The 11756-nt window shown below is 58.4% G+C and overlaps 1 protein-coding gene across 1 annotated transcript; it reads left to right on the top strand.

Moving 5' to 3' along the window:
- Window positions 1-4129: 4129 nt before the first annotated feature.
- MARCHF9 (membrane associated ring-CH-type finger 9) lies at window positions 4130-9219 on the top strand. Its single transcript, XM_055126979.1, has 4 exons — window positions 4130-4507; window positions 5535-5690; window positions 7501-7693; window positions 8370-9219. The coding sequence occupies exons 1-4, from the start codon at window positions 4151-4153 to the stop codon at window positions 8702-8704; spliced, it is 1041 nt and encodes a 346-aa protein (XP_054982954.1). The 5' UTR covers window positions 4130-4150; the 3' UTR covers window positions 8705-9219.
- The last annotated feature ends 2537 nt before the right edge of the window (window positions 9220-11756 follow it).

Raw genomic sequence — 11756 nt, 5'->3', positions numbered from 1 at the left:
CTGTTGCTAGCCCATGTGACCGCCTTGCCATTGCTCCGAGGGGCAGAGGTGTGGTTACGCGGCGGGGCACGTGACCAGCTGCCGTTCCCCGGGCCCGGTGGGGTGGGGAAAGTGGGCGGAGAGAGGGCGGAGCCCAGGTGGGTGCCATGGTAACCTGGGCCACCCAGATTCCCAACTCTGGGCTGCAGGCCCAGCCTAGGCGCAATTCCAGTCTCACTAGACGTCTCACTCTTTCTTTGTGCGGGGGAGGGGGACGGGGATGTCGGGGGACGAGAGGTGGTGCTGTCGCCTTTCTGCTCCACCATCATAGGAAGGCACGCTCGTTTGTGTCTTTGTTTCATTCACTCATTCATTCAATAAAAATTTTGCACCAGTGCTTGCTTCCTGGGTGTATCTCAGGTATTTGTGGGTTTTTTTTTTCTTTTTGGGTCACACCAAGCGATGCTCAGGGGTTACTCCTGGCTTTGCACTCAGGAATTGCTCCTGGCAGTGCTTGGGGGACCATATGGGATGCCGGGGATCGAACCCGGGTCGGCCGCGTGCAAGGCAAACGCCCTACCCGCTGTGCTATCGCTCCGGCCCCTTTTTTTTGGGGGGGGGGGGGTTGTTTTTTTTGGTTTTTTTTTTTGTTGCCTCAACTAATAGCCTGTTCGTTTGGGGTCCACACCCGGTAGTACTCAGCATCTACACCTGGCTCTACGGTCAGGAATTACTCCTAGGGAGCTCAGGGGACTATATGGGATGCCAGGGACGAAACCTGGGTCGGCAGTTTGCAAGGCAAACACCCGACCCGCTATATTATCGCTTCGCGCCCCCCCCCCAACAACTTTGGCCTTTTAAAATAGCGCTACAGGGCTGTAGAGATAGCTCAACAAGCCGAGAGCTTGCTCTGCAAGTGGGAGGCTGAGGTTTGATCCCTGGCATCACATAGTCCCCCAAAAAGAGCTGGGAGTACCCCCTGAGCACGTTGAAGTGTGGTCCAAAACCCAGAATACATAAACCATCTGCAAAGAGCTGTTTGCAAAGCCAGCAATATGGTCCTATAAAATAGGGTGGAAAAGTGCCATCTGAGGGCAAAAGAAGGACTAAAGGATTGACAGAAGGTAGATTAAGCCAGTAATCCAACAGGAAGAGTGGCGAAGTCGCCTTACTTTTTTCCCAATTTCCACCGCTCCTGGGAGTGCTAAGCAGAGACCATATGCCAGCTGGCAGAGAAGTCACTGACAAGGAGACAGCAAAACGTGGACTTTCAGGTTCTTGCAGCTCTAAGATGCTATGCTTTATATGTGTGTATGTAAATGTGTGTGGTATTTTACTTGATATATAGACAGATGAGTAGATACTAGAGTGACTATGGGCAAGAAGTGAAGTGACTGTGTGCATGGCAGTTACCTCTACTACTCTCCCATACCATCATATTGTGATGTGCCCTTCTGTAAACTTTAAGGTTCCCGATTTAGGATCACCGTGCTGCTCTGTTTTCCATTTCCCAGGGCAAGTCGTTCTACAATGCCCCTTACTGTTCCTTGCTCAAGACACAGATGTTGGGGGCTGGAGCCATAGCACTGTGGGTAGGGCATTTGCCTTGCACATGAGTTCGATTCCCAGCATCCCATATGGTCCCCTGAGCATCGCCAGGAGTAATTCCTGAATGCAGACCCAGGAGTAACCCCTGTGCATTGCCGGATGTGACCCAAAAAGAAAAAAAAAAGACACAGATGTTCTCAAGTAGCCTCTGCTCACACTTAGGTGACAGGAGCGAGTTCTCTGGCATCCTTCTAATAAGTGGGATCTAACTTATTACTGAACCCTTGGGTGGGGGAGTGGAGGAGAGAAGGAACGAACCAGTGTATTGGGGCTGGAGCGATAGCACAGCGGGTAGGGCATTTGCCTTGCACGCGGTTGACCCTGGTTCTATTCCCAGCATCCCATATAGTCTGCTGAGCACCGCCAGGGGTGATTCCTGAGTGCATGAGCCAGGAGTGACCCCTGTGCATCGCCAGGTGTGACCCAAAAAGAAAAAAGGAAAAAAAAAAAAGAACCAGTGTCATAGTGTGAGGAAGCTAAAATCTTTCTTTGGAGTGTGGCACACCCCAGCAGTGCTCAGGGTTACTCCTGCTCTGTGCTCAGGGATCACTCCTGAGGGTTTGGTTTTTTATTTTTGGTGGGGGGAACTTATGGGGTACAGGATCAAACCTGGGCTGGCTGTATGCAGGGCAGATGACCTACCATATCGCTAGCCCTGAAATAGTCTCATTACCCTATTTGCTATTCTTCCCATCCTAACTCCTATTCTTTTAACCATCTAGGCAATGACGTAAGAGTTCAGGTTTGAGATAAATATAAACCATCCTCCACGATAAAATGGAATAGAGATCAGTACAGATTCCACCCCCTTTTCCATTCTGGTAAGGAGCTAGGGCAGTAGTAAGAAAAACCTCAAATCCTGAACTGGCGAAGGGGCAGCGAGGTGAATGATTCATTGGTTATTTTTTGTTTGTTTCTATTTTTTTTTCTTTGCCACACCTTTGAGGCTCTGTGCTGGAGGGTCCCCAGGGGAATCCAACCTGTGTCTCTGGCATGCAAAGCATGCTTTGCTTTTCATGCACCCAGACCCACGGAGCTATCTCTTCAGCCGTCAGTGGTTACCTTTACTAGACTGGCTGGGCGGTAAACCTTCTGGAAGGCTCAAACTTTTCCCCTACATTAGCATTCTCCACTCCAGCCTCACCTTCCACATAAGCAGACCATTAATTGCTGTTCGGGAATAAAAGTCATCCTCTATTTGGGGCTGGATTCCAGCCCCTTTCACGGATTCATTCATTCTTCCCCCCAAAATGTTGCAACCGTAAGAGTATCGTTCTCCACATGCACTTTCTATTGAGAGTTTTAGCCTGTCCCTTGTTCCATACCCTCCTTCCTCCTGTTAATTACTCTCTGACTAATTAATTTTCTCCCGGTGTGTTTGACCCAAAGGATTTCCCCCTGTACCCCCCGTTCCTTCGGCACTTGGAAGAGGGAGACAAGGAGGATGCAAATGTAAGGCAGAAATTACGTGATGGGGGAGCCTTGAACGGTGCTCAGGGTCAAGGCGCAGGTAAAAAGCCCAGAGCTGAGCCTGTGTGTGGTCGGTGGTCGGGGGCTTCACTTTCCCCTCGGCGGCGGCGGGAGGCCACTCTTCCCGGGGGCGTGCCGCAAAGACCGGCTCACCCCCTCCCTGCACACTCCCACCTCCCTCGCACCCCCCGGTCCCGGACCTGTGTTCCTCGCACCATCCCGTCCGGTGCCCGCCGGCTTCTCCTCCCCGGCCCCCCGCCGCCGCCGCGCAAGCCGGCCCGCTCCGTCTTTTGTGTGAAAAAGGGTTCTGGCCCGGGTCCGTCCCCGGCTCGCCCGCCGCACCCACCCCTCGGACCCTCGGCCGGCCCGCGCCCGCGGTGCACCTGCGCCTCGACCCCCCCACCCCGCCCCCCGAGCGGCCCCCGCGGCCCCGGGCCCGGCCACACCCTCCTCCCCCGCCCCCGGGCTGGCACGCGCGCCCCCGCCCCGGGGGACACCTGCTCGTGCGGGGCGGGGCGGGGATGCGCAGCCGCGGCCCCGCTCCCCGCTCCCCCGCCCCGCCGCGCCCCTCCCTCCCGCCCGCCCGGCTCCCCGGCGCCCGCCCCGCCCGCCCCGCCCGCCCGCCGCTCGGGGGGGGGTCTCCGCCGCCGCCGCCGCCGCCGGAAGGAGCCGCCATTTGCCGCCGCCGAGCGCACGGGCCGCGGCGCGCCGGAGCCGGGAGCGGGCGCGGGCCTGGGGCCGGGAGGGCCGAGATGGGGGGCGGAGAGGCCGGGCGCGTCGCGCCGGGGGCTCGGCCCGCCCCGGACCCGGACCCGCGGGGCGCGGCCCCCTGAGCCCCCCTCTCCCCGCCCCCCTGCCCCGGCCATGGCCGCCCGCCCCGGCGCCCCCGGGCCGCCCGCCCGCTCGGCCCCGCCAGCCCCGGCGCCCGGGCGGCCGCAGCCGTGATCGGCGCCCGCCGGCCCCGGAGTCCCTGGCCCGGCCCGGCCCTCGCGCGCGCGCCCCCGCCCCGGCCCGGCCGGCCGCCCCCCGCCCCCCCGGCGCCCCGGCGCCCCCCGCGCACGCCGCCCCCCGCCCCCCCGCCGGCGCCCGGACGATGCTCAAGTCCCGGCTCCGCATGTTCCTGAACGAGCTGAAGCTGCTGGTGCTGACGGGCGGGGGGCGGCCCCGGGCCGAGCCGCAGCCCCGGGGGGGCGGGGGGGGAGGCTGCGGCTGGGCGCCCTTCGCCGGCTGCTCCAGCCGGGACGGCGACGGCGACGAGGAGGAGTACTACGGGTCCGAGCCGCGCGCCCGGGGCCTGGCCGGCGACAAGGAGCCGCGGGCCGGACCCCCGCCGCCGCCCGCGCCGCCGCCGCCGCCCCCGGGCGCGCTGGACGCCCTGTCGCTCAGCAGCAGCCTGGACAGCGGCCTCCGCACCCCCCAGTGCCGAATCTGCTTCCAAGGCCCCGAGCAGGTCAGGCCGGCGCGGGGCGCGGGGCGCGGGGCGGGCGGGGGCCGGGGGTGGGGGGGGGCGCGCACCTGGGCGCCCCGGGAGACCGGGACCAGGGGGCGGGGCCTGCGGGGAGGCGGGGCGGGGCCCGGGACACTCGCCGGCGAGTCCCGGGGCGCAGGTGTGGGGTCGGAGGAAGGGGGTCCCTGGAAAGGGGTGGGGCCTCTTCCTGGAAGCGCCCAAAGGCCGTCCCCACCCAAAATGGGGACAACCTTTCTCTGCTACTTTCCGCCCCAGGCTGATGGGTGTGTGTGTGTGTGTGTTGGGGGGGGGGTCGGGGGTCAGGCCTCGTGTTATCTCCAGGTGGACTTTGTCCCCACCCGAAGGGAGGGGGCGGCCAGCGCCCTGATCGGCCTCGGGCTTCCTCGCCGCCGCGCCGCGGGGGCACTTTTGCCCACTGCCCGTCGCGCCTCCCCACCCCATTCCGAAGAGTGTTCTTTGTGTGCGACTCTCGTGGGCAGGCTTGTCCCGTGGCTTTCCGTCGGGAGAAATTATTGATGGGTGGAAGAGGGACACTTCCACTCTCTCCCCCACCCTGGCCCCCGGACTTCTTCCCCGCTGGATGCCTGGTACCAAGCATCCAGTACCCCTCCCCACCCCACCCCAGGTCTGCACCTGACCGCTGGCATACTTGACCTGTGAGCGGGTGGAAGACACGGCTCTGAGTCTCCCCTCTCCAGATCCCAAGGGGGCAGACCTCTATTGGGGGCGCCCAGGGAGAGAGAAGACCTCTCCCCAAATTCTGGGAAATGGAGAAGACACCCCCTTCCCCCACCCCTCCCCCCTAACCCTTTTTCATCCCTCATCTCTTTGGCCTGGGAATTTCACCTTGAGCCCTCCCCCCTTTTCTTTCCCCCCTTTTCTGCAACAGTCTTCCCCTCTCGACCTGCTTGCGGGTGACAGACCCGAGGGGGTTGGCGTGGGGCGGAGGGGGCTCCCCCGGGGCAGCGGGACTGGGACCTGACCGGGCCCTTCCTCACTCTCCCTCCAGGGGGAGCTCCTGAGCCCCTGCCGCTGCGACGGCTCCGTGCGCTGCACGCACCAGCCCTGCCTCATCCGCTGGATCAGCGAGAGAGGCTCCTGGAGCTGCGAGCTTTGCTACTTCAAGTACCAGGTCCTGGCCATCAGCACCAAGAACCCACTGCAGGTGAGCGGGGCAGCGAGGGGGCTGACGGGCCGGGGTCTGCGGGAGTCAGGGAGCTGATTGCATCCGTTGACTCTTCCCTGCCTCTAAGTCGCTCCTCACCCGGCCAACGGCCGCCTTCTGTCTGTTGGTCCTCCCTTCTCTGACTAGCAGGTGGTTATTGGGTGCCACATGTATTCCAGGCTCGGGAGAGGGAAAAGGTGATTCTGGGGAGGAGGATGGTAGCAAACGTGAAGTGGTTTATGTTTGTATTAACGTTTTAATCTTTTTCATAGTTCCGTCATTTTATTATATACCATTATTGTCCTCTTTTTTTATTTTTGCTTTTTGGGGTCACACCTGGCGATGCACAGGGGTCACTCCTGGCTCTGCACTCAGGAATTACTCCTGGCGGTGCTCAGGGGACTCTATGGGATGCTGGGAATTGAACCCGGGTCGGCTGTGTGCAAGGCAAATGCCCTACCTGATGTGCTATTGGTCCAGCCCCTATTGTCCTCATTTTAAATTTTTTTTTTTTTTGGGTCACACCCGGTGATGCACAGGGGCTACTCCTGGCTCTGCACTCAGGAATTACTCCTGGCGGTGCTCAGGGGAACATATGGGATGCTGGGAATTGAGCCTGGGTCGGCCGCGTGCAAGGCAAATGCCCTTCCCGCTGTGCTATCGCTCCAGCCCCAAATGTTTTTATTTTTTTCTTTTTTTGGTAGGGCTCACACCTGGCGGTGCTCAGTGCTCACGCTGAGCTCTGCGCTCAGGGATCACTCCTGGCAGGGCTTGGGGGGCCATATGGAGAACCAGGGATGCCACCGGGTTGGCTGCATTCACAGCAGGAGCCCATCCTCTGTACTATTGTCCTGGCCACATGTTTGTTTTGTTTTTTGTTTGCGTGCACACCTGGCCATGTCAGGACTTTACTCCTGGATCTGTGGTCAGGAAACCGTATTTGGTGCCTGGGATTTAGCCTGGTTCTGCCTTGTGCAAGACACATGCCTTACTTGCTGAACTGTCTCTCCAGCCCTTGCTTTTTTTGGGGGTGGGGGGCACACAGAGCAGAAATCAGGGGATCATGTGTGGTGCCGGGGTTGGAACCAGGGCCTCCCATGTGCAGAGCACGTGCTCAGCCAGTTGAGCAATCTCTCCAACCCTTATTCCCACTGAAAAGATGAGGACAGGGCCGGAGCGATAGCACATCGGGGAAGGCATTTGCCTTGCACACGGCTGACCTGGGTTCGATCCCCGGCATCCCATATGGGCCCCCGAGCACCGCCAGGAGTGATTCCTGAGTGCAGAGCCAGGAGTAACACCTGTGCATCGCCGGGTGTGACCAAAAAAGGCAAAAAAAAAAAAAATCTTAAAAAAAAAAAGAGGACGTCGGGGCTGATGCTGTAGTGCAGCAGGTAGGGCATTTGCCTTGCACACAGCTTATCAGGTTTGATCCCTGCACCCCCTGCTGTGGCTCCCGAGACTGCCAGGATTCCTGGGTGCAGAGCCAGGAGTAATCTCTGAGCACTCTCGGGGTGCGGCCCCCTCAACAAAAGGGGCATTGATGCACAAAGAGATTTTAAAACTTGCCCAATGTTACTCAGGACCATCAGTTGATCAAAGGTAGAGTTCAGACTCAGCACTCACGCCCAGGTGATCTGGCTTCAGTGCTCTTGCCGATCCTGCCTTCCTAGAGCGAGACCTACGGGTGGTCTCAAGGACTGTGGTCTTGTAGGTGTGATGAGGCGCGTATTGATCCTGCTTGAAGGGGCGTAGGAAGGTTCCCCCTAACCTGGCCCTCCGTCACTTGCCCTGACGCTTTCCCGCCCAGTGGCAGGCCATCTCCCTGACGGTGATCGAGAAGGTCCAGATTGCCGCCATCGTCCTGGGCTCTCTCTTCCTCGTTGCCAGCATCTCCTGGCTCATCTGGTCCTCGCTCAGTCCCTCAGCCAAGTGGCAGCGGCAGGACCTGCTCTTCCAGATCTGCTACGGCATGTACGGCTTCATGGATGTCGTCTGCATAGGTGAGGGCCCCTCTGCCCCTCACCTGCTCACAGTCTCTTTCCTGCACACACGCTTAACTCTCCACGTCTGTGCCCTAAACTTCGTGCCCAGCTTTTTTTTTTTTTTTTTTTTTTTTGGTATCCCTGGGACCTGTGGGAGTTAGTTTGGACCCCCCTTACTCTCTGCTCTTCAGTTCCTTTTCCTTTTGCAACCCCCTCTTCTCCCTTTGCCTGCTTTATTTATTTACTTTGCTTGCTTTTGGGGGGGCTATACCCAGCAGTGCTTGGAGGCTGCTGCTTTTTTTTTTTTTTTTTTGCTTTTTGGGTCACACCCGGCGATGCACAGGGGTTACTCCTGGCTCATGCACTCAGGAATCACTCCTAGCAGTGCTCAGGGGACCATATGGGATTCTGGGAATTGAACGCGGGTCTGCGGTGTGCAAGGCAAACACCCTACCCGCTGTGTTATCGCTCCAGCCCCTGGAGGCTATTTCTTGGGGGTAGCCTGGTGCTTGGGGGTGATTTCCGGCTTGGCTTGGGGAAATGCAGCGGTGTACTTGAACCCAGGCCTCCCGCGTGCAAAGCATGTTCTCCAGCCCTTTGAGCCATTACTCCTGCCCATCACTGTTCCCTGCGAGACTGTCGGGTGTAGGTCAAGGCGGAAGTTGATCCTGGACTTCTCGCCCCCCTTGTCCAGGCCTCATCGTCCATGAAGGCTCTTCTGTCTACCGCATCTTCAAGCGCTGGCAGGCAGTGAACCAGCAGTGGAAGGTCCTCAATTATGACAAGACCAAGGACGTGGGCGGAGACGCAGGGGGCGGGACAGCAGGGAAGCCAGGCCCCAGGACCTCACGGACAGGCCCCCCGTCGGGGGCAGCCAGCCGGCCCCCGGCAGCCCGGCGCATGCGGACGCTCTTGCCTCAGCGCTGTGGCTACACCATCCTGCACCTCCTCGGACAGCTGCGGCCACCAGATGCCCGGTCCAGCTCCCACTCTGGCCGAGAGGTCGTCATGAGGGTGACCACGGTCTGAACTGGACTCCAGGAGCGGGAATTGGGTGTCCGTGCGTGCGTGTGTTGGCCAGAGACACGACGACGAGGCGTCTGGAGGTGCTACCGGGACATCACTGCTTCCTCCCCCGCGGATCTCGGCGGACAGCCTCACGCTGGAGGCGCGGTGTGGCCTTGGCGACCCACCGGGGCAGAGACACCTGGATGCCACTCCGGCCCCCACCGGCAGCTCCTCGCGCTCGCCCCGGGGCGGCCAGCGCGCAGGCGGGGAGAGCAGCTTTTCTTCCATAGAGAACCGTTCTTACCTCAGCTCCCAGGGCCTCCAGCCTCCCAGCTCCGCCACCCGACGTGGCGAAGGGGGACCAATGCCAGAAGAAAGGGGCTGCAGACCCCCCCACCCCCTACCCCATGGCCACAGGGCATCTGGCAATAAAACTAAGATACATTGACCTCCCGCTCCCTGCATGAGGGCGGGGGGGCTTCCCCCGCCCCTCCCCCCACCGCATGGGGGAGGGCATAAAGAATCATTTATATGCACGTGGAGACTCTTTCCTCCTGTGGGGCCTTTCCGGGGGCGTGGGAAGCGTCGGGAGGCTTCTCCGCCTCGGGTGGAAATCTAGACGTAGCTGTGGGAGCTGAGCCGGAGGCGGGACTCCCACTGGCGAATCATTCAGAGAGACTGCCAGGGGGCAGCGCTCAGGGGTCCCGGAGAGGTGCACCTGGCACCTGCGAGTTGTGGGATCTGGGGAGGGGAAGCGCTCTACCGTGGTGCTCTGTCCACCTCGTGGGGTCGGGATGAGGATTCTCGAGCAGGCTGAAGTACATTGCAGAGAAAAGCATCGAGGGCGTGAAAAGGTTTTGAGATTAATTGCTGGTCCGTTTATTTTCAGTAGTAGATGGTTATCAAATTCCAAAATGCGTTTTTTTTTTTTTTTATGTAGAGTTGCACAGACCCTTGGAAATGTGTGAGATGTGTGATCATAGGTGGGTCTTTGATCAGTAACGATAGGTCTCGTTCCCTTGACCCTGAAAGAGCCTCCAATCGTTGGGAAAGATGAGTAAGGAGAGGCTGCTAAAATCTCAGGGCTGGGAGGAATAGAGAAGTTACTGGTGCCCACTCGAGTAAATCGAGGAACAATGGGATGACAGTGATACAGTGATCATAGATACGAAGATTTGGGGTGGGGGGGTCAGTAAACTGCGTCGTGAAAGAAGGCGGTGGCTGGCTTTCGCCTTTCCATTACTGTGCTCACCCAGAGAAGTGGCATAAAGTGACACTGGTGTGACTGACTTGGTGTGAGACTGACAGAATCCCCCAGTGTTCTAAACCTCCAACCCCAGTGTTAGCTACTGGAGTTTTAGGTTACAGGTCTGGCTTTGGTGTACCGCCGCCTGTGGTGTTAGCTGGAAGGTGTGCGTGGGGAGCTGCTGTTGGAGAGAAACAATGGCTTGGGGAGGCTGGTGAAAATATCGAGTCGGCTCGAAACCTTTTTCTCGAGGTCCAGACACTGGACGTTATGAATGATGGAATCTTTGGTTTTGTTTTGCGCCATGCCTGGCTGTGTTCAGGGCTTACTCTGGGCTCTGCTGTGGAATGACTCCTGGAAGTGCTCAGGGGAACATAGGTGGTACCAGCAGTTGAGCCCTGGGCGGCGGCCTGCAAGGCAAGCACTTACCCATGACAGTATTTTATTTTATTTTATTTTATTTTATTTTTGCTTTTTGGGTCACACCTGGTGATGCATTGGGGTTACTCCTGGCTTTGCACTCAGGAATTAATCCATATGGGATGCTGGGAATCGAACCCAGATTGGCTGCACGCAAGGCAAACGCCCTACCTGTTGTGCTATTGCTCCAGCCCCATCATGCGACAGTATTTTTTAAGTGAGCTATTCGGCAGTAATTACAATAATGACTTCAAACATCGAGAGATCTAGAGTTCTTCCCCATTCTTGGTTCTTTCAGGGCAAGTTTTATTCTATCTTTTCCCCAGTGGATGATTTGAGGAAAATAACTCTCTACCTAGCTAGAGTTACTTCTCTGCTAAACCTCCCTCTCCCGCCCAGAACATGGTTCCCTACCCTTCCCTAACTGCCTTGGCCTCTGTCCATGGTGCTGGCACCCAGACATGCCCGGGAGCATAGAAACAACGCCGGATCCTGTCTGAGTCACTTGAAAGCATAGAAGTGGCCCCAGTCCAGCCTCGGAGGGGATCAGGGTGAAGAGGGGACTGGAGCCAAGCACTTATTTCCTATGAGAAATTGTTTCTCCAGAGAGAGAACCCTTCCCATCCCCCAGCTGGGAAGGCAGAAGAGCCAGGTTTGACCCATGTCACAGACTGGCAAGGCCCCTGGGGACCGTTCTGGCAGATAGGGTAGGTATGGCATAAGGTTTGTGGACCAAAGAGTACAGCCCCCAAAACTCCTGCCAGGGACGCTTCGGCACACCCAAGAATATAGACTCCCACAGACGCACCTTCTCCACTTCCACTCTGGGTTCTAAATCTAGGCTTTGTGAGATGGTATGTTCCCTTCCCTTTTTAGCAGCACTGGAGGTCTTCGGGTGGGGGCCGGAGCCAGTGATCAGCATGGTCGCCTCTCCTTCCCTTTCTTCAATGTAGAAATTCTTTTCCAGATAAAGGGGTCCTTCCTCCACAAGTGAACGGTCTTGTTTGCCCAGTAGCACTGTGGGTGTGCAGAACCCCACCCCTGGTGCCAAGGCATGGCAAGGGTTCAAGAGGAAGATGGAGTATTTTTTCCCCTCCAACTCAAATCTACCAAATGAAAGTCATTTAAGTTTGGGCCTGAGACATGGCCCAGGAGGTTTCCTTGCACGTAGCTGGGTCAGTGGCAACACTCTTTGGAGCCCCAGCAGCACTTAACGGTTCCCAAAGTACCTCCAGGTGTGACCCAAGCCCCATCCCAAATCACTTAAATTTGCGGAGGCCATGGTAGAATGGTCACTTGAAAGCCTCGGTTTGAGGGGCTGGAGCAATAGCACAGTGGGGAGGGCGTTTGCCTTGCACGCGGCCGACCCAGGTTCGATTCCCAGCATCCCGTATGGTCCCCTGAGCA

This window comes from Sorex araneus, chromosome 2 (genome assembly GCF_027595985.1).
Source record: "Sorex araneus isolate mSorAra2 chromosome 2, mSorAra2.pri, whole genome shotgun sequence".
NCBI lineage: Eukaryota > Metazoa > Chordata > Mammalia > Eulipotyphla > Soricidae > Sorex > Sorex araneus.
The sequence above is the reverse complement of the archived record's forward strand: the minus strand, read 5'-3'. Positions and strand labels throughout refer to the sequence as shown.